The sequence below is a fragment of the Eptatretus burgeri genome, chromosome 2 (genome assembly GCF_056783735.1).
Source record: "Eptatretus burgeri isolate ZD-2024b chromosome 2, Ebu_testis_v1, whole genome shotgun sequence".
Classification (NCBI taxonomy): Eukaryota; Metazoa; Chordata; class Myxini; order Myxiniformes; family Myxinidae; genus Eptatretus; species Eptatretus burgeri.
Window position 1 is genome coordinate 87,218,200 of NC_140962.1, and position 23,992 is coordinate 87,242,191.

General features: G+C 44.8%; 2 protein-coding genes across 10 annotated transcripts in view; both read right to left on the reverse strand.

The window, feature by feature from the left end:
* The window catches only part of LOC147032504 (gephyrin-like), a 96,503-nt gene extending 73,745 nt beyond the window's left edge, over positions 1-22,758 (reverse strand). Inside the window, exons 1-2 of the mRNA XM_085870187.1 lie at positions 22,540-22,758; positions 17,147-17,225 (exon numbers count right to left, since the gene is read on the reverse strand). Coding sequence (XP_085726313.1) covers positions 17,147-17,225; positions 22,540-22,603 — 143 coding nt within the window. The 5' untranslated portion in view covers positions 22,604-22,758. The remainder of the gene's footprint in view (positions 1-17,146; positions 17,226-22,539) is intronic.
* A 299-nt stretch (positions 22,759-23,057) lies between these two features.
* The window catches only part of MAX (MYC associated transcriptional regulator X), a 97,935-nt gene continuing 97,000 nt past the window's right edge, over positions 23,058-23,992 (reverse strand). For 4 of the 9 annotated variants that reach the window (XM_085870191.1, XM_085870189.1, XM_085870195.1 and 1 more), the window contains one exon: positions 23,058-23,945. In XM_085870191.1, the coding sequence (XP_085726317.1) occupies positions 23,767-23,945 (179 nt within the window). In that variant the 3' untranslated portion in view covers positions 23,058-23,766. Of the gene's footprint in view, positions 23,949-23,992 lie in introns of all 9 variants that reach the window. The other 5 variants (XM_085870190.1, XM_085870188.1, XM_085870192.1 and 2 more) reach the window with 2 other exon arrangements.

Here is a 23,992-nt window from a genome sequence, read left to right on the forward strand (position 1 = left end):
GCATGTTCAAGAACAACATTAATATCTTTTTCCCTGTAATTTCTCAAAAAATACAGAATTTGAGGGATTTAGATACTCAATAACGCACATTCAAGTGTGAAGGTATCAAACACCCGTATTACACAATATAAACCAATAAGACAGTAGCAAGATGGTTAATCATGTGCAATCTGATGAACGAGTCAAAGGTGAAAATGAAACACAATCTTCTGTTGTAGGGTATAAAATTACAGAGTAGAAACACAAATGTGGTGTTCCACACGAACAAGGCCATAACTTAGGCCCAATGTGTTGCTCATAAAAAATATTGTCGCATGAACCAAAGATGGGTCCGTTATCGTTTCTAAGACATCGCTGATCATATGCACTGATTGTAAATGATATAAAATGTTCAAGATGAACTTAAAAATCATAATCATTATCCAGTCATTCAATATCCTCATCTAAACTTTCCCCATCGTCTGACTCAAAGATGGATGCCTGGTTCTCACAGTCTGGCAGTCTGCACATATCAGTGCATTTCAGTCCGTTTGACAAGCACACACATTTTTTTTAGTGAACACTTCCTTTTACAATTGCAGGCCAATAAACCAAGGACCGCCTCAGGTGCTGGCTGACCATCCATCCAGTGCACAACCAACTGTTCAACTCCTTCTTCCTTCTCCATCATCTTCCATCCTCGGCCAACAGGACTTGGTACTTTCGGGTCCTGTTCAAGACATCGTCTCCATATTGCAGCCTGGTAGTTGGCTCTTTGGACGTGTTTCACTAAGCAGTTCCTGCATGGTGGAAGCTGGTGGCTCTCTATCTCACCTTTATTAGCACAGAATACGTCATACCTGAGATCATTGACCTTAGTGGATGATGCCTTTGGTGCATAGAGGAGGCAAGTAAATGCCTCTAGTTTGTCCATCAATTCTCGAGAGAGGTCCCATATATGACCCAACTCTAGGAATGTGTCCTGGGTTTCCCTGTTGCTGGTCGAGTTTCAAGGCGCTTGTCTTCCCTTTGCCTGCAAACACACTAACATTGTCACATCCTGTATATGCATGCATCCCAATGAGAGCCCTAGACATCTATGCCAACAATGGCAGCAACCTTCATGATGTCAACGGGCCTTGTCCGGGTTCTAGTTCCACATTTCTGGAACAGTAGGACTCCAATCTTGTCATGAAATGCCAAGGACATTATGAAGACATCTGTGTCCTCTGAGCAGATCACTACAGTCTGATAGCCCTCTCTTGCTGCATAAGCAGCATAGCAAAGTAGGTGCCCATCTGCTTCTTCCTGTTGGCACTGAAGAGCTGGCACCTCCTCACTGTCCTGAGATGCGATTCTGTAACATTTGTCATTCACAGTTGCATGTAGAACCTTCCCCTGTAGCTTTTCTCTGTATTCTGGTTTCCTCCATTCACCGACTAAGAAGGTAATGAGACTGGTCTTGTTATTAACTGTGCTCAGGAACCTCCACCACTGCCTCACAATATGTGTGCATGTGATGCTTTGCAGCTGATGGCCGTCCTCTCCACCTCGTAGTGATCTCTCACTGTTCTTGATCAAGTTCTCCCTGTATATGTCAAACACATCTATTCTGTCACTATCAGCTCCTTCCCTCAGTGCCATAGACAAAACTGCAGTGGCGACATCTCCAAAAGTAACTTGATCACCTTTTACTCTTTGGACTAAGTTCATCCCATCGACCACTGAAGCAGAGTTACCTGGGAGTTGCTCTGCCACTGTCACATTCTTCTGCAAAGTTGTGGCTAAAGTAGCGTTGTTGCTCTTTCCCAGCAATTCATCTGGTGTGGAGAGGGCCCAGGGCAATGGTCCAAGGGGATGAGAGAGGATATCCTCCATCTGGAGATTGTGTCCTTGTGTCATCACTATGATGTAACCAAACAAAGATCTGTCTGCCTTCAAGATCGTCACCCTCCCACTTGATTTCACTTCCTTCTTCTTACACATATTGCTGAATGTCTTCAGATTCTTAGTTTTCACTGGGTCATGGAATTTCTTTGCTGGTGGGGTCTCTCTCTCTCTCGTCTCTCATCCTTAAAGGTTGCAAAGGTTTGCTCACCGATCTCATATGCCTTCAAAAGAAAAACTAAAAGTAACAAATTTTCCTTGATTTGCGGTATTTTTCGTTTTGGGGGAGGGGGGTGTTATAATAATAACAATAACATTGATAATGTTATTTATAATATAACTTAAAATATATTTTGTTATTTTAGTTTATGATTAAATTTTCTTCAAATTCACGTATTTAAACATGGTATCCATTAATTAGGGTATGGGCAAAAAACTTCTATACCACTTTTTATGAAAACAAAATCATATGTTCTGCAATGTATCAGCACTGGACTATCAGTGCCTGTAATTGCAAACACTAAATGGGAGGCTAGTTTTAACAACTGTTTTGAAAAGCAAATAACATGAGCTACGTGCCTAACAATTTTCAAGAAGATGTAGCCTATAATAAGAGAACCATTCGTTTTAAATAGAATGTCTTCTTCTGTCTTATGCTGGTTTCAGAAAAGTTTATTGTGGGATGGGGTGACTAAAGTGCGAATAACACACAAAAGGCTACCACCAATGCAATGCTATCACATAGTTTCTGACTGGAGAGATGTATACCCTGCCAAAAATTATGATGAGCATTATTCTCCTCGGATGTTAACGGTGGCCAAAAATTGCCAGGTCTGGCCCATGGCCTATTTACTAATTCACCTAATCTTTATCAAAAAAAAATTAAAAACAGTCTCTTGAAATGTTTCAATTTCCTATTTCACACATTTGGTTCCCTATAGTGTATCATAATTCACTTCTCTTCCTCTTCTTAAAAAGGCTGTTGTCAATTCGACCTTTCCTTCATCCCAGGTCTAAAAAGTCCCATTATTACAACGTTTCTTTTCTCCATTCTCTTAATTCACCTTCATTGCATCCCTCACGTAATGTCTTTAATCGCATCTCTGACTTTAAAAAAACATTTAAATTCCAGTTTGCAATGCATGTTCGTGTTCCATCAATCATCCAGTTTTTCCAACTCCAGTGCCAATTCACCCCATTTCCTTACATCTACCGCCTCCAAACCCCTCACCTGTTAGAGCCCCTCCTTACCCCTCCCATCTTGCCCCTCATCCTACCCCCACTTTTAGCACCTCTTCACCGTCTTCTGCTTTAGTACTAGCTCCTCCTCTGATGTCCCAAACTGTGTGGTGTTCTAACATCTGTGGGCTCCATTCTAACCTAACAGATCTATCTATCTATCTCTCTCTCTCTTTCCAATCTCTCTCTCATTTTCCTCTCTCTTTCTCTCTACACTCAACATTTAAAACATGCTCTTTCTTTCCTCTCACTCCTCCCCCTCTTCCCAATCCCTCAAATATTGTACCTCCCCCTGACTACAAACTTCTTCGCCATACCACTGCCAAGTCTCATCCTTCCCCTCTCCCAACCTCTCCCATCGTCCTCCTGCCCCTTGGCTGTGCCTGCTCTCATCGTCTCTCCCCCCTCTCAAAGAAACCTTCACACTCTTCCCCCTCCAAGCTTCCCTGTCACCTTTCTCAAAAACTCCTTCTCACCTCTCCCCTCTCACACTTCTCCCTCCAATCTCCACCCTCACTCCCCCTTCTCAAAGTTTCCCCCTCTCACATCCACAAAGCTGCCTCCTTCCCCTGTCCTCTCTCTTCCACCTCATCCCTCCATCTCCTCCAATCTTAAACTTCCCTCTGCCCCTCTCTTATTACTCCCCACTATGCTTCATCCGGCCCTCTCCCCAAGCTCTTCTGTAATCCCCAACACTCTTTCAACAACTCTCCTAACCCCCCCCCCCATCATACCCTTCCCCTCCCTCCCTTCCCCTGTACCCAAAGCCTCCTCCCCTCTGTCTCCCTTAACAGTGTGGACCTCAAACATCCGGAGCCTTCACACTAACCGGACAGATCTTTCCATACAGGTTGCCACTGACAAACCAGACATAATCTGCTTAACAGAAACTTTCCTCCCTCAAGACGTCTCTGACTCCCAAGTATCTCTCACTGGTTACACCCTCCTCCGGTATGACAGACCTGAGCCTCGTCTTGGCGGCGGAGTTGCTCTCTTCATCAAAAACTCTATCCTCTCTCCATGAACTGCCCTCACTCCCCCACACCCCCAGGAAAAACCTCTGGCTACGGCTTCCCCTCCACTCCCACCTCATGTTTATGTGTGTGTTGTACCGTCCACCAAACAGTGATGACTCCATTTCCACCTTGCTCATCAAAAACATGGACCACCTTCGATCCTCTCATCCCAACTCTCTCTTCCTCATATGTGGTAACTTATATTAACATCATGCCATTTGGCTGGGTGTGGGTACCTCCTTCACCTGCCATGGCACTTCAGCAAAAGACTTCTGCGACTCATTGGGACTGACACAATCTGTCAACTTCCCGACCCGGATCTCAACCAAGTGGACTCCATCTCTTCTGGATCTGATTTTTTACCAATTTCCCAGAAAACGTCGACTGTTCTTCCTTTGCTCCAATCTGTTCTTCTGACCAGGTGCTTGTCAAAGTAGACATCTCTCTGGCTGTTTGGAGAACCACCTCAGCGCCGTCGAGTCTGGCATTTCACTCAGGCCGACTGGCAATGTCTTCAAGCAGCCATCAAAGTTCTCCACTGGTCTCCCATCTCTACTTTCTCCAACATCAACTCATCCTGGGAATTCTTTCAAAGAAACTTGCTCTCTCTCATGCACAGATTTATCCCATCTTGTCTTCAGTTGCCCTACCCTTCCTCCCACCCATGGTACACTGAAGCTTGTGAAGAGGCCGTTGCCCTGAAACAACTTGCCTTCACCTCATGGAAGGCAAATCCAACTGAAGGCAATCTCAGTCCCTTCCACAAAGCTCGGAACAAGTTTGCGTCTACCCTCAGGAGAGCCAGGAAACAACATCTTTCTCATCTCAAGTCTGAATTCTCCAACCTGTCTCTCTCCTCCAAGTCATGGCAGTGTCGAGTTAAGTCCGTTTCTGGTGTATGTTCCCCCTTCCTCCCCTCCCTAAAGGAGAAACTTATTTAAGAAGAAACCTTCTGACAAAACCTTCAACGAACTGTGTGCTCAGTCAAGGACATCTAGCTCCAAAACCATCGCCGATTGTGCAAAGGTTCAAATTAAACTCTCTGTTTCAGAGACAGGGACAATCGATTACAGCATATGTTGATGATTTGAGGCACATATCAGAGGACTGAGAATTTGGGGTGACTTTGGAGGAAATGCTCAGGGATAGACTTATGTGTGGTGTCCAAGATGAGCACCTTCAATGTAGGTTGTTGTCAGAGAATGGTTTGGATTTCAAAAAAGCCATGGAAATAGCTCGTGGGATGGAAGTTGCTGCTAAAAATACAACAGATATTCAAGCAATGAATGCCTCTGTTTTTCCACAAGGGAGGGAAGAGAAAGTACATAAAGTTTGGGTCTATAATCAACAGTACAAGCAGTCCAGGAGTATGACCAGCACTGGCAACCAAGGTAATTGTGACCCTCGAAATGAGGACAAGGGTCCAAGTTCAAATGGAAATTTTGCAGTCCGTTTCCGATGTTTCAGTTCATCCCATGCACCTGACGAATGCCGGTTTAAGGACGCCAAGTGCAATTTCTACCACCGTCTCGGGCATATTGCCAAGGCTTGTAGAATGTTAAAAAAGTTCCAGTATGCGATTTATGAAGCAGAAAAGGGCAACACGCAACAAATGTGGTTCAACGCGACTGAAGTTTATGATGTGGAGGATTCAGATGGTGTCTATACCATGTGTAGTGTTGTTTCTGGGAATAGGAGAGTCCACCCCCTGGTAGCAGATTTTGTAATAGATGGAAAAAGGTCAGGATGCAGATTGTGACCCTCCCGAAATGGAGGACAGACTGCATACCATTTACCAGAGTTGCAGTGCCAGGCTGAATGGTAAGCTGAGCTGTTCAGGGAGCTGAGGCGTAAAACTGTACGTGCGCTAAGGGTGGACAAGGAGGCCTATGTGTGAGGAATCTGTGAGGGGGTAGAGCATCTCCTGTGGTCAAGTGATTCTCCTGCTTACAGGGGAATTCGCGCATTGCGTTCATCCAAGCCCATCCCTCGGTGTACTGCAGTTAGAGCAGAGAGTGGTAGGCTCTTGACAGAGGAGTCCGAAGTGAAGGCCCGATGGGCCAGTTACTTTGAGCGGTTGTGCCAGGCTGATCCACCAGCTGTCAGGTTGGACGTCAGGGGTGTTCCAATCACTGTTGCTGACCCTCCAATCAACTGTGGTCCACCTTCGTTTGTGGAACCACAGGCTGCGGTGAACCGGTTGAAATGGGGTAAAGCTCCAGGAATCTGTGGCATCCATGCTGAACTTCTCAAGGTTGGTGGAAATGCTGCACTCGTGTTGGTGCATGCAGTTCTGTGCTCTGCCTGGAACACAGGCATCATCTCAACTGATTGGAAGAGGGGCCTTGTTGTCCCTCTCTGGAAAGGGAAAGGTGATCGCCAAGACTGCAACAACTGCCGAGGGGTGACGCTGCTCAGATAATTATTGATAGGGTTCGCCACCATCTGCTTGAGCACCAGCATCCAGAGCAGTCAGGCTTTACACAAAAGAGGTCAACGATTGACCGTATCCTTGCTCTTCGGGTCCTCACCGAACGCAGACGAGAGTTTCGACGGAGGCTGCTTGCAGCATATGTTGATCTCTGCAAAGTGTTTGATTCAGTGAATCGGGATGTGCTCTGTAGGATTCTTGGTCTTCGTGGGGTGCCAACAAAACTGATTGATCTGATGTCTGAACTCTACTCTGGTACTGAGAGTGCTGTGAGATGTGGTGGTACCATCTTTGACTTCTTTCCAGTTGTTACTGGAATTCATTAGGGGTGTGTACTGGCCCCCACACTTTTCAGCACTTGTATGGACTGGATTCTAGGGAGGATGTCGGAGAGATCAAGCTGCGGTGCATCGTTTGGGAATGTCAAGATCTCTGACCTTGATTTCGTAGATGATGCAGCCATCTTTGCGGAGACTTTAGATATCCTTTTGGGGCCCTTGAGGGGCTGGGATTACAGGTTTCCTGGGTCAAAACTAAGATCCAGGCTTTCAATAACATCTTGGATGCTGCTGTCCTGTCTGTGCCTGCTTGTGGTGAGGATGTTGTAGTCGTGGAGAGATTCACTTACCTTGGCTGTGATATTCATGTCTCTGCTGGCAGTGAGTCAGAGGTTAATAGACGTCTGGGTCGGGCCTGGTGAGTCATGGATTCACTGGATCATGGGATGTAGCACTGCTGGTACCTGTGCAGGAGGACGAAAGTCCGAGTCTTCAGGTCCTTGGTGCTTCCAGTCTTTGTGACCAAGGATCTGAGACAGAGACTTAATTCCTTTGGTACCAGGTCTCTGGAGAATCCTTGGCTATCGCTTGTCAGACTTTGTGTCCAACGAGCGGTTTCTGAAAGAGACTCAAAAGAGATTTGTTACCTGCATAGTCCGCGAGCGTCACCTGCGGCTATATGGACATGTGGCTCGTTTTCCTGACGCTGATCCTGCTCACCAGATTCTCTCAGCGAGGGAGTCTCATGAGTGGAGGAGGCCAATGGGCCGACCACGTGCCTCGTGGTTGCAGCAGGTTGATCGGCATCTCAAGGAGATGGGGATGGGCCATGCAACTGCCTGGGGGATGGCCAGACGGAGGCCCCTGGAGTATCGGCAGAAAGTGGATGCAGCGACGCGCTGCTCTGATGCATGCGCCCATACCTGATCTGACTTGATGCAGATTGATACAGGAACCCCCGCTTCAGTGATGAGTGCAAAGTTGTACAAACAGATCTGGGCTAAATCCCGGCAGTGCACAAATCCGGTGCTGTTTTACACACTTGCACAGGTGAGCAGATCAAGGTGGTCGATTGCTGTTGATGCACAATATGATGGCCAGAAATTCACCGTACCTCTCATAACCGTGGATGGTGTTGGCCCAAGCCTTGTAGGGCGTGACTGGCTGAAGGTGTTCAAGTTGAAATTGGCTGAGATTTGTCACATTGGAGCATCGGCATCGCATGAACCTGTGGTGGAACAATACCCAGAAGTTTTTCGGAGTGAAATTAGCAGAGTGAAGAACATGACTTAAAATCCATGTGGACCAATTGGCTCAGCCGAAGTTTTTCAAACCACGGACAGTGCCCTACGCCATGAAGGGGAAGGTCAAGCTAGAGCTTGGGCACCTACTGAAGGAGGGAATTATGGAACCCATAGAGTTCTCAGACTGGGCAGCACCAATGGTGCCCGCCTTAAAAACTGATTGCCAAGTTTGCATATGTGGTGATTATAAGCTCACTGTAAATCAAGTGCTGAAACTTCACAGCTCTGATTCCTCGGATTGAGGAATTGTATGCCACCTTAAATGGAGGACAGACTTTCAGGAAGCTTGATCTCAGCAGTGCTTACTTGCGATTACCTTTGGATGAGGTTTCAAAGGATTGCACAGCCATAAATACTCATCGTGGCCTTTTCAGATATACCTTCCTCCCACTGGGGATTTCCTCATCACCCTCCATTTATCCAGCGAAGCATGGACAACCTTCTGCAGGGTATTCCCCACGTCAGTGTCTTTATTGATGACATCTTAATTTCGGGGGAGACTGAGGCCGACCATGTGAAAAATCTGGACGCAGTGCTCTGTAGACTCTCAGATGCAGGAATGACTGTTCGCAAGGAAAAATGTGTTTTCCAAGCCAAGGAGATGGAGTATCTTGGCCTACTAGATCGATGCAGAGGGACTACACCATGTAGTTGATAAGGTTCGAGCGGTGGTGGAAGCTCCAGTTCCCAGGAATGTGTCAGAACTAAAATCTTACCTGGGGCGCTTGATCTATAATGGACATTTTTGACTTGGCCTGTCAACAGGACTTGCCCCACTCAACCCTATGCAAACTAAAGCAGCCATTTGGAACTGGGGACCAAAGCAAGATGAATCTTTCAAGGCTTCAAAACAACTGTTCAGTTCTTCCAAGGTTCTGGTGCATTATTATGCAAAGAAAGATCTACTACTTGCATGTGATGCCTCACCATACGGCGTTGGGGCAGTTTTGCCTCATCCGATGCCAGATGGAACCGAGAAACCAATCGCATTTGCCTCACACAGCCTCGCATCTGCAGAGAGAAAATACAGCTCGAGAAAGAAGGTTTGGCGGTGGTTTTCAGGGTGAAGAAATTCCATTCATACCTTTTTGGTCGGCATTTTGAAATCACCAACGACCACAAGCCACTGCAGTCCTTATTCAGTGCCACCAAAGGAGTTCCTGTGTTAGCTTCTTTGAGGATACAACGCTGGGCACTAATGCTGGCAGCCTATGATTATTCCTTCTCGCACAAGCCAAGCAAGGATATGGGGCATGCGGATGCCATGGGTTGGTTGCCTTTATGTGAAGCCCAGACTTATGCCCACTCCTGAAGACACTGCACTCCTCATGGAATTCCTGGATTCTTCACTAGTAACGGCTCAAGAGATTCATCAGTGGACGGATCATGACCCAGTTCTGTCACGCGTGCGCCGTTGCATAACCAATGGTTGGCCTGGTTCACCAGATACAAGGCTCCAGGCATATTCGCTACGCAAATCTGAACTGAGTGTCCAAGATGGTGTGATATTGTGGGGTAGTCGGGTCGTAGTTCCCCCACCGGGTACAACGAGAGTGCTGGAAATGCTTCATGAAGCGCACCCAAGAATGGTGCGAATGAAGGCGTTTGTGAGGCGCTATGTTTGGTGGCCGAATCTCGATTTAGATATCGAGAGTACAGTTCACAACTGCAATTCGTATCAGGCAGACACAAAGCTGCTTGCATCATCACCGATGCATCCTTGGGAATGGCCCCAGAAACTTTAGGAGCGCATACACCGATTATGCCGGGTCATTTTTGTGCAAAATGTTGCAAGTCATTACTGATGCCTATTCTAAGTGTATGTATGTGCGTCACATGACAACAACCTCATCTGAAGCCACCATCGGTAAATTGAGAACCGCATTTGCTACACATGGGTTACCCACAACTTTGGTGTTGGATAATGGGCCATCATTCACCAGTACAGAATTTCAAATGTTTGTGGATGTCAATGGAATCACCCACCTCACCTCAGCTCCATACCATCCAGGGTCAAATGGGTTGGCTGAACGTTCAATGCAAACATTTAAGGGGGTATGAAGAAGCTCAAACAGGGTCGTGTTGAGTCGAAAGTGGCCCGATTCCTTCTCAAATACCGTTTAACACCTCCACTCAATCACTGGGCAAGCACCATCAGAGTTTTTGATGGGAAGGAAGCTGAAGACCCATCTTGACCTTTTGCAGCCAGATGAGTCTGTAAAGGTTCACAGCGTGCAAGCGAAGCAGAAGTGCTGGCATGACAGATACACCAAGGTGAGACTTTTTAGTGTGGGAGATCGTGTCTACGTGCTCAATTTTGGAAGTGGTAATTGCTGGCTGGGAGGAACTATTGTCGAGAAAATTGGTTCTTCCCTCATTGTGAAACTCATGGATGGCCGGAATGTGAGGAGACATGTTGATCACGTGAGACTGTCAATCTGTGATGTAACCGGAGATGGATCTGGTCCATCTGAACCATCCGTCGAGGCCAACACATGGGAACGGCCTGCAAACATCATTCCAGAAGGCAACACTCCAGAAGGCTCTTGCAAAGAACCATTTCAGGGTGCTCCTGCTGTGGAGGAATGTGAACCACCACCTCCTGTCGCACCATTGGAAGAGCGGGTACTCCGTCGCTCTTCCCGCCTCAGAAGACTTCCTAATCGTACGGACTTGTGAATAGTATGCATACCAGTTAACTTGGAATTAACTTTCATCGATGATTTGGTTTTACTGTTAGTCACAATGTTTGGTATTACTGTTGTTGAAGGCAAACTGCTATGGTATGGAAAGGGGTTAAGGGTTAATCGTATTTTCTTGTGCCTTTGATGATTTATGTGGGATTGCAACACAAGGGCATGCCTTAAGTTAAGAGTGTATTTGGATGAATGGTAGGTTTGCAAGTTTCAGCTTAAAAAGGGAGGAGTGGGACATATGCCCCCTATCGTCATCGGTGGTTCAGGCCGGTGGCTCGGGGGTAACGTCAGGGAGGTGCGACAATGGCTGTGATCCTAAAGGCCGCATGTGTGACCTGTGATTAAACTCCCTGCCTGGAAGGTCGAGCCTATAAGTGATATATCACAATCCTACTGATAGGTCGGATCTGCATCCGTGCCTGAACCAAAATCGAATTGGCCTGTTCTTGTCACCTACCTAACTCTTCCACCAAGTTTGGTCATAATCCATCCCTAACTTTTTGAGATATTGTTCTCACAGACAGACAGACAGACAGAAACAAACAAACAAACAAACAGGGGTGAAAACATAACCTCCGTCTAACTTAGGTGGCGGAGGTAATTATCTGGAATAGCAATGGTGCCTCACGATATCTCAAACAATAAATGAATAAGTGGAGAACACAACAAGCTAATGGTAACTGGCAAGTTGCAATTGTTTTCAAACAAGTTTTTCAAACAAATAATAAGTAAACAATAGTTTTCACGATCTTATGTCTTTAGCAGATATTTCGTATGTCAGCTGTTGTACACAAAGCATCTCGAGTGCATTGTCCTGTAACTTTGATTATTGTGTTCTGACTGTGCACTTCGCGGCAACTCATTGCTGCTTTCAAGTCCTTCTGTTTTTGTCGGTATCTACCAGTGTACAATAAATCGTGAAGTTCTTGTAGTTCATGTACGCCAATTGAGTTTGCATAAATGCGCTGATGTTTGTGTTTTGAAGTGAGCTATTGTTCCCGTGAAGTTTGCTTGGAAGGAATGACACGTTCAACAGAACTGACCAATGATTACAATGATTACTGGGAAATGTGTGCTCTTTTGATAAATTATTGTTTGATTAGGTATTACTTTCTTTAGAAAGACAGAAGATGCAGCAATAAAGGTCAACAAAATGGAGGTCCAAATTCTGAATACAAAAACTTTGGATTAAATGGATGTGCCAACATATGAAAGAGCTCAAGCAAAGCATTGGTGCATCGATTATGTGAAACTGTGAGGAAGGAAGAGGGAGGAGGATATGGGGATGTTCTCCCATCCTCAAAAAATGTAAGGAACAGAAGTATGAAAGCATGCAATCTGGTGTAACAATATTAATGACCCCAAAAACATCACATTGTATTCGTAATCAAGAAGGGCACTCGGTAGAGCGCATACCTCCGCCCTGTAATGCCTGATCCACGAGAACATATCAGGCCCAATACATTTTTGAGATATCGTGCTATATATCATTTTTGGCCAATCTCTTAAGGGTGAAAAATCACTTTTAAAATCTAGTCGTCGGATCCGGATCCGGAACTTCATCAAAATCGAATCAATTTGTTCTCGACACAAACCCAACCTGTCCACCAAGTTTCATCAGAATCTGTTCACAACTTTTTGAGATATCCTGTTCACAGACAAACAGACAGAAAGGGGTGAAAACATAACTTCCTTCACCTTCGGTGGTGGAGGTAAAAAAAAAAGGTCGTGGGGAAAGCGTCTATCACGTCATTTGGCATATACTGTGCCTATCTTCAAATTAAAAATGATGGCTGGGATATTAATTGATTCAACCAAACAGAATTGCCCCAAAGATGCAAGATGAGAACAGTAAAGAGACATCAGAAACTACTGTCCAAAGCATGATTAACAGTAAGATCAGAAATGGGATGTCATAAAAATTTCCCCAAAATCAACTACATGTGGGTAAAGTCAGCAAGAAAACAATCATAATCATGTGAGCCAGACAGATGTGTAGTTAGAAATCTTCAATATAATATGAAACACGATGGGTGAGCAGGACGAGGCAAGAAATCAGGGCTGAGCAGGAAGGGGGACAAACTGCAGGCCTCATGCAGGGTGAGCAGTGAAAAAGACCCCAGGGCATCGCGACCACAAAATAGCATGCACGTTCCTTGTGCTGAGGTTTTATATCCCCCCAACCCCTCACCCACATTCACAAACTCCACCTCTTGGGGCAGAGTGGGGAGGGTAGTTTCAATCATGCCAATCAGACATCGATGGACGGCCCTGCCTTGCCCGCCATTGGCCATGTGCATACACCTCCAATCAGTTATGTGGTTATTCCTGATAGGTGATCCCATTGTCCCCAACAAGGGTGCCGCATGAGTGGCAGCCATGTTGGTCGACCTGCAGCACGTCATACCGCACAAACCTTCATCTTCCCCTGCCTGGACCCACCCATTTAAACCACGGGGGGAACACAAGACGTGGCTTTCTTACTCAAAAACCTAAAATCTAAGGAGATAGCGTCACCCCCAGCAACGCACAATGAACAACCCTGCTTAAACATGTACTTAATACAAAATAAAAATTCTCTACACCATACGTGGATGCATATGGTGCTGTGAAGCCTTATTCATACCACTGACCCTAACCCTAAAAACATAACAATATTTAGAGAGAATTGGGGTTCTTCCCTTACTCTGAACCCCCAGGACTATGAAATTTTTTAATGCCTACAACTTTCTCGTGCACACCACAAACACAACCGACCACGAGTTTCTAACTCATTCTGTCCAGAAATTCAGGAGTGCATGGAAGTCAAACATACAAACTAACAAAAACGCATTTCTCGATTTATAGTACAGTATAACGAGCAAAGACCCATCCCTATTGACAGGTTAATTCCACAACTTCTATGATTTCGATGGTTATCATACAGAAAGTTGGCATATAATATTATGTCTATTAATTCTGGCTCCCTCCAGGTAGCGCACATTTACACATATACACATTTACAAAGAGAGATACACATTAAGATATAAGATACACATTTATAAAGCTATGATGCAGGCCATGACGATATAATTAAGATACAAGATACACATTACAAAGAGAGAATTGGGATCCTTCCCCTACTCCCTCAACCCCAAAACTCCCGCGGTTATGATTTAAAGAAAATTTTTTACAGCCTCCAACCATCCCTGGCACAGCCCGAGTACAACCAGGAATTTTCAACTTGTTCCATCTCGCAGTTTCGGAGTGCATACAAGTCAAACAAACACTTCTCACATGATGTAGATGATGTAGATGATGACGATGACACAAGTAAATGCAAATAACTTGGACACACGAGGAGGACATCTGGCCCACCATAAATATGCTTTATCCACAAACCATAAATTTAATCAACCAGTGAATCAACTTAATCAAATTAATCAACTTTATTTCACTTGGGGAGAAGAGGGGGGGTTGGGAAGTGGACATTGTTGTTATTTAATGTGGGGTGGTAAAAGGGGTTGCAGGGTGGGGGATGAACAAACATCGTTGGCACATTCACTTTTTGATGAGACCCTCTCACAGACCTCCCAATCACTGCAGGTGTGTCCAATCACACATCCATACCTAAGCTACCAACCAGTCGTGCCAATGTCCATTGTACCCCTCTATCTCCAATACTTCCAGGTACCTATCTCCAATTCCAATTTAAACTTCTCTACTGTTTCTGCTGCCACTTCCTTTTCAGGGAGACCATTCCATGTGTTAACTACTCTGAGTAAAAGACCCCTGCCTTACTTCTGTTCGAAATCTCCTCCACTTTACTCGAAGGCTGGTAAGGACCTGGACCTGTCACTGTCCATGCTGAAGAACTCTTCTACATTTATTTTGTGTATATCATAAACATCTGTCAGATCCCCTTGTAATTAGATGATGGGGCATCATTAATGTTGAAACTTTTGACTTTGTTTTATATTTATCACCTTACTTTATAGTATAGTTAGTTAATCTGCATCATTTTGAACAATATCATACTAATTAATTGTGATTATTATTTATTTCAGCTTTATTATAATTGCCCTTGCCAGAGGAGAGGGCATTGCATTCGGGTCCATTTCTCTGTTTGTCCAGACAGAACTTTAGTGTTTTTCTCCGCAACCGCTTGGCGGATTGACACAAAATATTCAACGTATGTGCGACTACTCATGTGGAATGTCTTAATGGTAATTCTGACGTCATCGGTCACATGGTCTGGCAGCCGTATTGGATTGAGCAGAAATCGGCAAGCAGCAGCTTCTTCACTCACTGCAGATCTGGATAAAATCACAAACTGGTCCAACACGTGGAACATGTCTTTCAATCCAGACAAATCTCACACTCTCACTATGTCTCTTCGAAAGGACCGTTTACAAAACCCCCCCATCCACTTTCTCAACAATCCTCTGGAAGAAGTCTTTTCTTTCAAGCTTCTAGGTCTCACTATCTGCCATGACCTTTCCTGGGAAAGTCACATTTCCAACCTCGCCTCAAAAGCCAGTCGCCGACTGGGAATCCTCCGTCGTGCTAAGTCCTTCCTCGGCCCTCTTGAGCTCCTGACCACTTACAAAGCTTTTGTCCGTAGCCTGATGGAGTACTGCTCTCCCCTCTGGGCTGGTGCTCCTGCCTCCCACCTTTCTCGGTATCACGCTGTCGAAACCAGGGCATTTAAGATCATCGGCATCTCCCGCAATGAAGCTGAGTCTTTGGGCCTCTCACTCAATCACCGCAGGTTGGTCGGTGGTCTTTCTGTCTTCTACCGACTCCTCTCCAGCCTTGCCCCCCCTGCTCTCTCTGCGATTTGTCCCCACCACATTTCCACAGGGCGCTCAAGGTCCGCCAACAACCCCCTTCTGGTAAAACTACCAAAATCACGAATCACTGCTCATCTTCACTCTTTCATTCCTCTTTTTTCCCGCCTTTGGAATAAACTTCCTCACTCTATTCTTTCCCATTCTTCCCTCCAGGTTTTCAAAACAGCTGTTCACCACTACCTCTTATCTTCCCCCATCCAAATCCTCGATCTTTTCTACCCCCGATAATCCACCCAAGCCCACTTCCTTCATTTCTCCTGCTTTCCTTCCTGAAAGTCCCTGAAATGTCCATCTTCTCTTCGCCATGTTCCCCGTCCCATCCCCATCCCTCTCCCTTCCACAGTTCACCTAATGTGTCTGTTCCCCACTGTTTTGTCCCTTCCACTCCCGCCCCTCTTGTCTCATGCCTCCTTGCTGTGAGTTGTGTGTTAGCTCTCATACGAGCCTCGACCAAGGTATACAAAAAAAAAAAAAAAAACTTCAAAAAAAAATCTTGAACCGCTTCATCGATTGATGTGAAACTTCACAATTATGATCTCGTACTGATGATGAATATATGGTTTGAATTTCAACTTCATCAGATGCATGGTCTGGCAGGCAGAATTATTTAATTTTTTGGTCTGGGTTCTTTTTTTTTAATGTCAAAGGTGTTTCCACCAAGTATTAACTCGGGGGAGGGGGGGTGGACATTTATCCAACCAAGATATTCCCGTTTTTGTATTTTTAATTAATTTTCTGAAATTTGTATAATTTGTTTTTCACTTGGAAGTTGTGGGTTACAATATGTAAATAAAGGTGGAAAAAAAGTCTCATTTAACGTAATTTAATTACAGGTTATAAGGCAACAAAAGGTGAAAATTTTGAAAGGTCGTGTAGACTTTCTATTGGCACTGTTTGGTCTTCTGTTTGATTCGAATTTAATTTATTGTAATCCCATTCTGAATTCAATTTAATAATAATAATAAACATCATCCGTCAGGGTCAGGTGTTCAATCAAAGCGGGGTTGCATCAAAGCGGGATGTCTTGGTACCCGGTCATCACTGCCAGCAGTTATAAAGTGGCAGTTCTAATTATGTCTCATTAATTATATAACACACCAGTACACAAATACCACACAAAACTAAACAAGCAACACAAAATAAGTGCTGGTGAGGGTCTGCAATCTCTGATTGCTCTTTTTCTTGTTAAAAAATGTAATATTCTGCTGCCTATATTAATTTGTGCATGGGCAAAGCAAGATCCTTGCATTGAAATTAAAAACAAGACTAAATTGTGAGTCAATTGGGTTACAACAAGCAAATAATATTTTTGGTCTTTTTAGGAAAGTTTTAAAACTATTTCTAAAAGCACATCTTTTCAAATGGCTAAATAATTGTCCTTTTCATAATTACACAAAGAAGCATGATTTCATTGTTCTGTGGATTGTTCCAAGTTTGATTTCAAACCACTAACCAAAAAAATCTCGAAACAATTCTGGACTCACCTGGCCTCATCTTCAACCAAATCTTTCAGGTTTTGGCCTGTTCGGTCATCCAGTAAGCTCTTATAGCAGCTGTCGCTTACTGTGGGTGTTGGGAAAAAGTAGAGTAGAGAAACACAGAGGGGGGAAAATGTCAGTAGAAGAAGATTAGAAAACTTTTGTACACAATGTTGTCGACTCTACAAATAATCATGTTATGAGAAGTCCAAGTCAAAAAGGTTTTCTTTTTTCAAAAAGTTTCAGTCAAAAACACGACTTGTATCCCAATGGCATCAGGAAACTCTCCCAGAAATATGCATGGGAAGGATACGTGACATTAGTTTGAGAAAGACGAAAGAGAAAAGGACATCTGTGCTGAATTTTACTTTGTGATCAGAAAGAAACTTTTCAATTCCCTTCTCACATCTCAGCAATTGCACTGAAAGTGCAATAATAATAATAATAATAATAATAATAATAATAATAATAGCAAACCTCAATGACAAAAAACGATGCCAATGCGGAACGTTACAAATAGCTCAGTGGGAGAGTACTAGTGCCCGAGTTGTCTCATCTGAGTTTGATTCATGAGGGAATAGGACATAACATTGTCTTCCGAGTACTTTTCAGGCAGAACAATGCAGGATATAATTCACAGCCTTTTCAAATTGACCTACCAGCACTCGATTATTGTTTGGTGATGTTAAAGATCTCAAAGTATCATTCAAAAATAGTAGGCCATTGTGTAGTCGCACCCTTGCCTAATTTCAAATTCTACCCTTCTGGTTTTCTGATCAATAACTGTTGTAGCTGTCATTAATGGTGCGAGCCAACGAGCCACACAATGAGACGAAGCAGGACTACAGATAGCACAACCCTCCAAACTATGAATAGCGCAATTGAAGCAACATTGAGGTCATCCATTTCCTCATGGATAAAAAAATCCCTCAAGAGAAGTAACAAAAACACCACCAATGAAATTGCTGTTAACCACATTATCTAGCACAGTGAAATCACATCAGAGTGATTTTGTTTTTGTCCTAACCAGCTTAGTTGTAATGAAGAGAGCTGAAAACCTGCAAGCCTTGTACAAGTTGTAAGTTCTAAGGGAATTCAAACAGGGATCTGCCTGACATTGTATTTTGAATAGGGTGCCTCACACATGTGTTTCTGATGTTACGGTAATGTCTATCTGGAATCCTGAAAAAGCCACATGCTCCTCCAACCCTGATCAAATAAATGAAGAATGTGAAGAATTGCAGTCTCATTTCAATCAAAACTGATATGATCTTCCACTCAACTTTTTTTATCCTGAAGATTTTCAGATAGGGTCACTCATTAGAAGCATGGCGTTGGCTTAACGGTTAAGGTGGCTGGCTTAAGATCTTTGGGTCCTGAATTTGAGTCTGTGTCGTACCGTTAATTAGTACCAGGTGGGTTGACTCAGCCTGTCATCCTTCCAAGGTGGGAAAAACGAGTACCAGCTTGCTGCGACGAATGAGCCATTCGAGTATCCTGAGTCTGAGTGGTGACCCGTCCAGGATTGTGCCCCGCTAAGAAATGTAAAACTGCTTCAGCAGACCAATGCGTCTGAAAACGGGGAAACAATAGAGTGCTTTTTCTTCTGCCTCTTCTTCTTAGGCTGTGATATAAATGCTCTAAACTCGACGCAACCAGGCCATTCTGAAGTTCACTCGCAAATCTCAATGGAAATCAAACTTAATCTGAAGTTACCAAAGTTTACAATGAACTTTATCAAATATTCTGGTGGATGAACATGTTGATTCGTTCTTCATTACACTGGGGTAACTGAACGCTTGGATAATTTCCACATCTTTATCAACATCACAGATCACATGTTTAACTCCTTCGTCTGACAGTATTAGATTGCTGCTGAAATGTGAAAAAATTGATATCATATGTTGCTCAGCCAACCAGAGAGTGGCAGGATAACTCGGTGAAGTCATGGACAGGCATTTAATCGCCCTGTCTCATTTCAATTGCAGTGCTAAAGTAATCAAGCAATAAACTGTTGTCCTGGTACTGCGGGTTTCAGGTTAACCAATTTCGAGCACGCTGTCCTTCAGACCTATCCAATGAACTGCTTCCACAGAACCTACGCTCTGTATAAAACAAGGCACGTGGTGGTGGTGGTGACAATTCCTGCGATCATCAAACAAGCTTGACCTCACGTTTCTACTCATTCCTTCCATCATCTCAAAAATATGTGCTGTGTAGGACATTCATTTCTTATTATTTTTGTACACGAAAAAATCTCGGCTCATGGTAGAACAAGCAAGATGACATGGTAACATACTGATTGTGGGGCAGCTCGGGCTGTCAAGATAGCTTCGACTTTCGAGTTGTCCAGCCTGGGTTTGAATATCAGTCGAGCTAGCTATAAACTGCCACGCTGGTGTTTTTCATGCAGGAGATTTGTCAATGTATATGCCGTCTGTCGGATTGTGAAGAGTAGGCGAGTTATTCACACAAAATAAAATTTTGCCCAGCCGGTGTGTGAAAACACTACAAGATGGAGAAAATAAATGGGGCTGTTAATGAAGTATAATAACTAGAGTGGAGGTCTGGCAGGATGACTGAGAGGTATGCACACTCACCTCAAAGATGTCTAGCCTGGGTTTGATCCCGACCCAACTATAAACCATCAACTTTGTGTTTCACAGGCAGGGCGATTCATCGATGTGTGTGTCGGCCCTCAAATAGATGTTAAACCAGTGTCCCGTCTGCCGGCATTAGTTGGTGGATGTTAAAATATCCCATGGTGTCCTTGGGGAAAAGGAGGTGAGCTATCACCGGCACAATGAACACATTCCAATTTTTGCTATAATTCCTGCTGGGAAGGCAATGGAAAACCATCGAGTAAAACCCTTGCTAAGAAATTGCTTCCGCAGCACCAATGCTCTGAAAGAGTATGGTACATCAGAATCTGAAATTCGGGTGGGCCAGAGAGAAAGAGAGAGAGAGCCAGAAGCAAGGAGACAGAGACAGAGACAAAGACAGAGACAGAGACACACATATGCTGAATTCTACCTCAAAATCATTCATTAACCTTTCCACCACACTTCACATGATGTGGAGACTCATCATATTGTTGACATCCCGTTCTTGCACCCAAATGCAAATGCCCCCACACAGGTAAACCTTCCATTTAATGTATGACCGCTTGACGCGCAGGCTGAGATATACCCCCTTCCCTTTATTGCACCGAACAGAAAGTGCCAAGGATGAAATACAGCGTTTCACTCCTTTTTTAAAATTCAATTTCAAAAAGCGGATTCCGGAGAAAGACTCCAAGATAAAGTACAATCCCATGTGCCAGGACATTAAACCAATTTTGACTCCAGTGCAGCGACTCGCATCTCCTTGGCTCAGATATCAGAGTCCGCCGACAGCGTAGTCAAAACTGGTGGCTGGTTTTGTCTCTCAGATTCAGAATTCCCCATTCATGGTAAAAAAAAAACAGCATGATGTTGACCGTGCTGTGCTGCGTCAGCGAAGGTTTAGCAAGTGAAGAGTGGTGTGAGGTCTGGGTTCCACCCAGATTCGCCTTATGCAGCTGTAGGTTTCTAAATTAGCAGACGTGTTAATAATGTACGCTTCAGCTGGATTACAGGATAATTGCTTACAAGTTAGTATATCAAGATCATCGGAATCTGGTGATATATCAATTAACCTGTCCAACACAGGGTATAGGAATGCCATCAAAAGTGGGAGGCCAGTTGTATTTAAAAAAAAAAAAGATACTATCACTACTACATGCACCAGAAGCATGTACTGCGAGGGGGCTCTGGTGCATCACCACCCCCTCCCCTCCCAGACTGTAACAGAACAGGTTGCTGTTTAGTATGCAGCCTGTCTTCACTGGTTGCATCATTTCTGGAAGCACAGCTATTACCTCCTATTACCAGCAATTTCCCCTTTTACTAGCAAGTTGGTACTCATTTTGCCGACCTCAGAAGGGTGACAGGCTGAATCAACCGACCTGGTGTCAATTCAATGGCCTGATGGGCTCAAATTCAGGATCCTCAGATCTAAAGCCAGCCACCTTAAACGTTAAGCCAACACCAGGCTTACAGCAGAAGGGGTGCCACTCTGTCTTCCAAAATTGAATAGTTTTCATGATACATTTCATGACTATAAATTATTTATTAATCGTAAATAGGGTATTATAAATAATTGGGTTCTTGCACTTTTTATAACAGACTGCATGTTTACATTCATGGGCAGTTCAGTGAAGGGGTGGGGGGGGGGGGGGTCAACATGGTATCAGGGAGCAACATGTTATTCCAAATTCAATTTTCTTCAGGGTTTGGTATCCGCTCAAGGAACGCTCACAGCCCAGTCCAGGCATGCTCATGGCCCGTTCACGACCCGTCCAAGGCCCACTCAAGGCACGCTCACGGACAGCTCAAGGGACGCTTACGGCCCATTCACGACCCGATCAAGACACACCGTCCGAGGCTCGAACACCCTCAACGGGCGCAGCTTTTCCATTGCAGCTGACCAGAAATGAATATTATTACATCAGTAATTCTGCGATTGTTCAAAAATACAATCTGGGAACGAGAGGGCAGCTATCTAAGGAATATAAAGCAGAAGCGACAGACTTAACTGAGAGAAAATAATTTTCGCGCCTTTCCCAAAGAGGATCCCAGTAACGGGCGCGCGGTCAGTGAGAAACGGCTCCGTGTAGAACGACCGTCGAGATTTACGACCACGAGTCACGTGACCGACACCTGAACGGAGCGGCAGAGGGGAGAGGAGAGGTGGGGGTGACTGTCGGTTGCCCACCAACCCCGGAGACACGAACGATTGATGTTTTCACCGCCGGCACCCAGCAGGTACCACGTACCAGCTCCCGTGTTAACCGCATTCACAAGGATCAGATCTCATTTTCCTTTACTTCTTCATTTCCGCTCTTCCCTGAGTAACAAAGCCCAAGAGCATCGGACCAGCCCTATTTATACCAGCGCAATAAAACACCCAGGCCAGGGGAAATAACAATCATGAAAAAACAATAATAATAATAATAATAATAATAATAATAATAATAATAATAATAATTTGAAAGTTGACTTACGTCTCGAATTCCCCACAAGCCTTCCTCCCCCAACACAAGTGTTGACAATCAAAAAAAAATAAACATTTATGAAGATGTCGACGCCGCTATCGCACAATATTAAATCTAACCATCACCCATCGCGTCCTGCCCTTACGGTCATAAATGAATCCCCTTCACCCCCCTTGCCGGAGCGAGCACTCAGCAACCCCCCCCCCCACCCCCAACCTTTGATGCGCAGAGCCTGTAATATTACGAAACAACCTCCGCATATCGAGTCCCCAGGACCAGTAACGAGACGGTCAGGCCACAGACGCGGGTAGGTTCAGGTCCTTACCAGTCAGGATTCCAACGCGGATCTGCAGGCTGTGGTTGTACAGCACCTGCCCGTCCGCAGCCATCCTCACGGCCCCGCGCGAGCGAGCGAGAGCGCGCGCGCACGCACCGCACGGCCTCGCGCACGCACAGCACGTCACACGGCGCACGCCGCCCAATCACGCGCCGCCGAACGTGCCCCTCTCCCGCGCGCTCAGTCTGCGCACCCACGACGGCAGCACTTCGTTTCCTCGCGATTTACTCCACCGGAACTCCTCGCTGTGAGCGCGACCACTCGACCCCAAGATTCCGATGAATGAGTGAAATTCTTTACCAGAATAAGGAACCACTCACTGGACTAATGTAATAAACGAGTTACCCCATCTGCCACCGACGGGGGTGAGGAACGACATGTAATATAGTAATCCCTCCTCTGCTTTCCCCTTTCCAGAATGTTTCAGCAATGAGGTCTATTCAATCCGAACAATTCCATTCTCATAGGAATACCCGAAACGGAGCAACAACGCATGCAACCTCCACTTGTGGGACAAAAAAAAAATTTATTTGGGGTTGGGGGGTGGGAGGGGCATGACCCACAAAGCAGAAAGGTGGGGTCACACCCATTATATTTACATCACAGGAAGGATGGGACTGTAAACCATTGCTTTTCCTTCCTTCTGCAAGCCATACAGGGGGCATAAGCAACCTTCTATAAAGACAAATAGCCCAAGCAACATTTCAGACAAACGTAAAAATAAAAAATAAAAAAAAGGAAAGAAAAAATTAAAAGATAGAATTGTCCAAACCCCTGAAAGCCCTTTAAAACAAAAACAGTGCAGGGGAGAAGCGACAAGTAAAACATGGTTCATATCTGGTGAATTATGCCACTCATTTTAAAAACGGTACAGGAGTCAGACTCAAAAGTGAAAAGGTTAGAAACAACAGAAAAAGAAAAGCCAAAGACAATCCATTTGCTGAGAAGCAAATTCTGTTGCAATTGCTCTACTATGTGCAAAAATTTGGTGAAGATTCACCAAAACAATAACAACAGAATTCCTCCTTAATTTGCTTCCCTCAAATTCTGAAGTAATTACATTAGAACTGTCCCCAAAACAAAATGAAAGGGTTGTTAAAAGCACAGCCAGGTGAACTACTGACCCACTGGGGTTGGTTGCTTGACCATCATTTGCCCATCCCATCCACATGGCTGCTTGGCACCAGAGGATGATCCACCGTGCGTTTGTCCCCTTCAACGCGCCTCCGTGCGCAGCTTCTTCCGACCTGTAAGTTCTTTGGTCTCAGGCTCCGACTCGGAGCTCGATCCTTGGTCGAACTGTGTCCGTGTGCCCCCGTAGTTGCCGCTGCTGCCCGGAGCTCCCGTGGTGCCGCCCTGTTGCTTTCCGCCCCTGATCTTTTCCAGCGCCCTCACTGCTTTGGGGTTTGAAGGCGGAAAACAAAAAAGACGAGTAATCAGA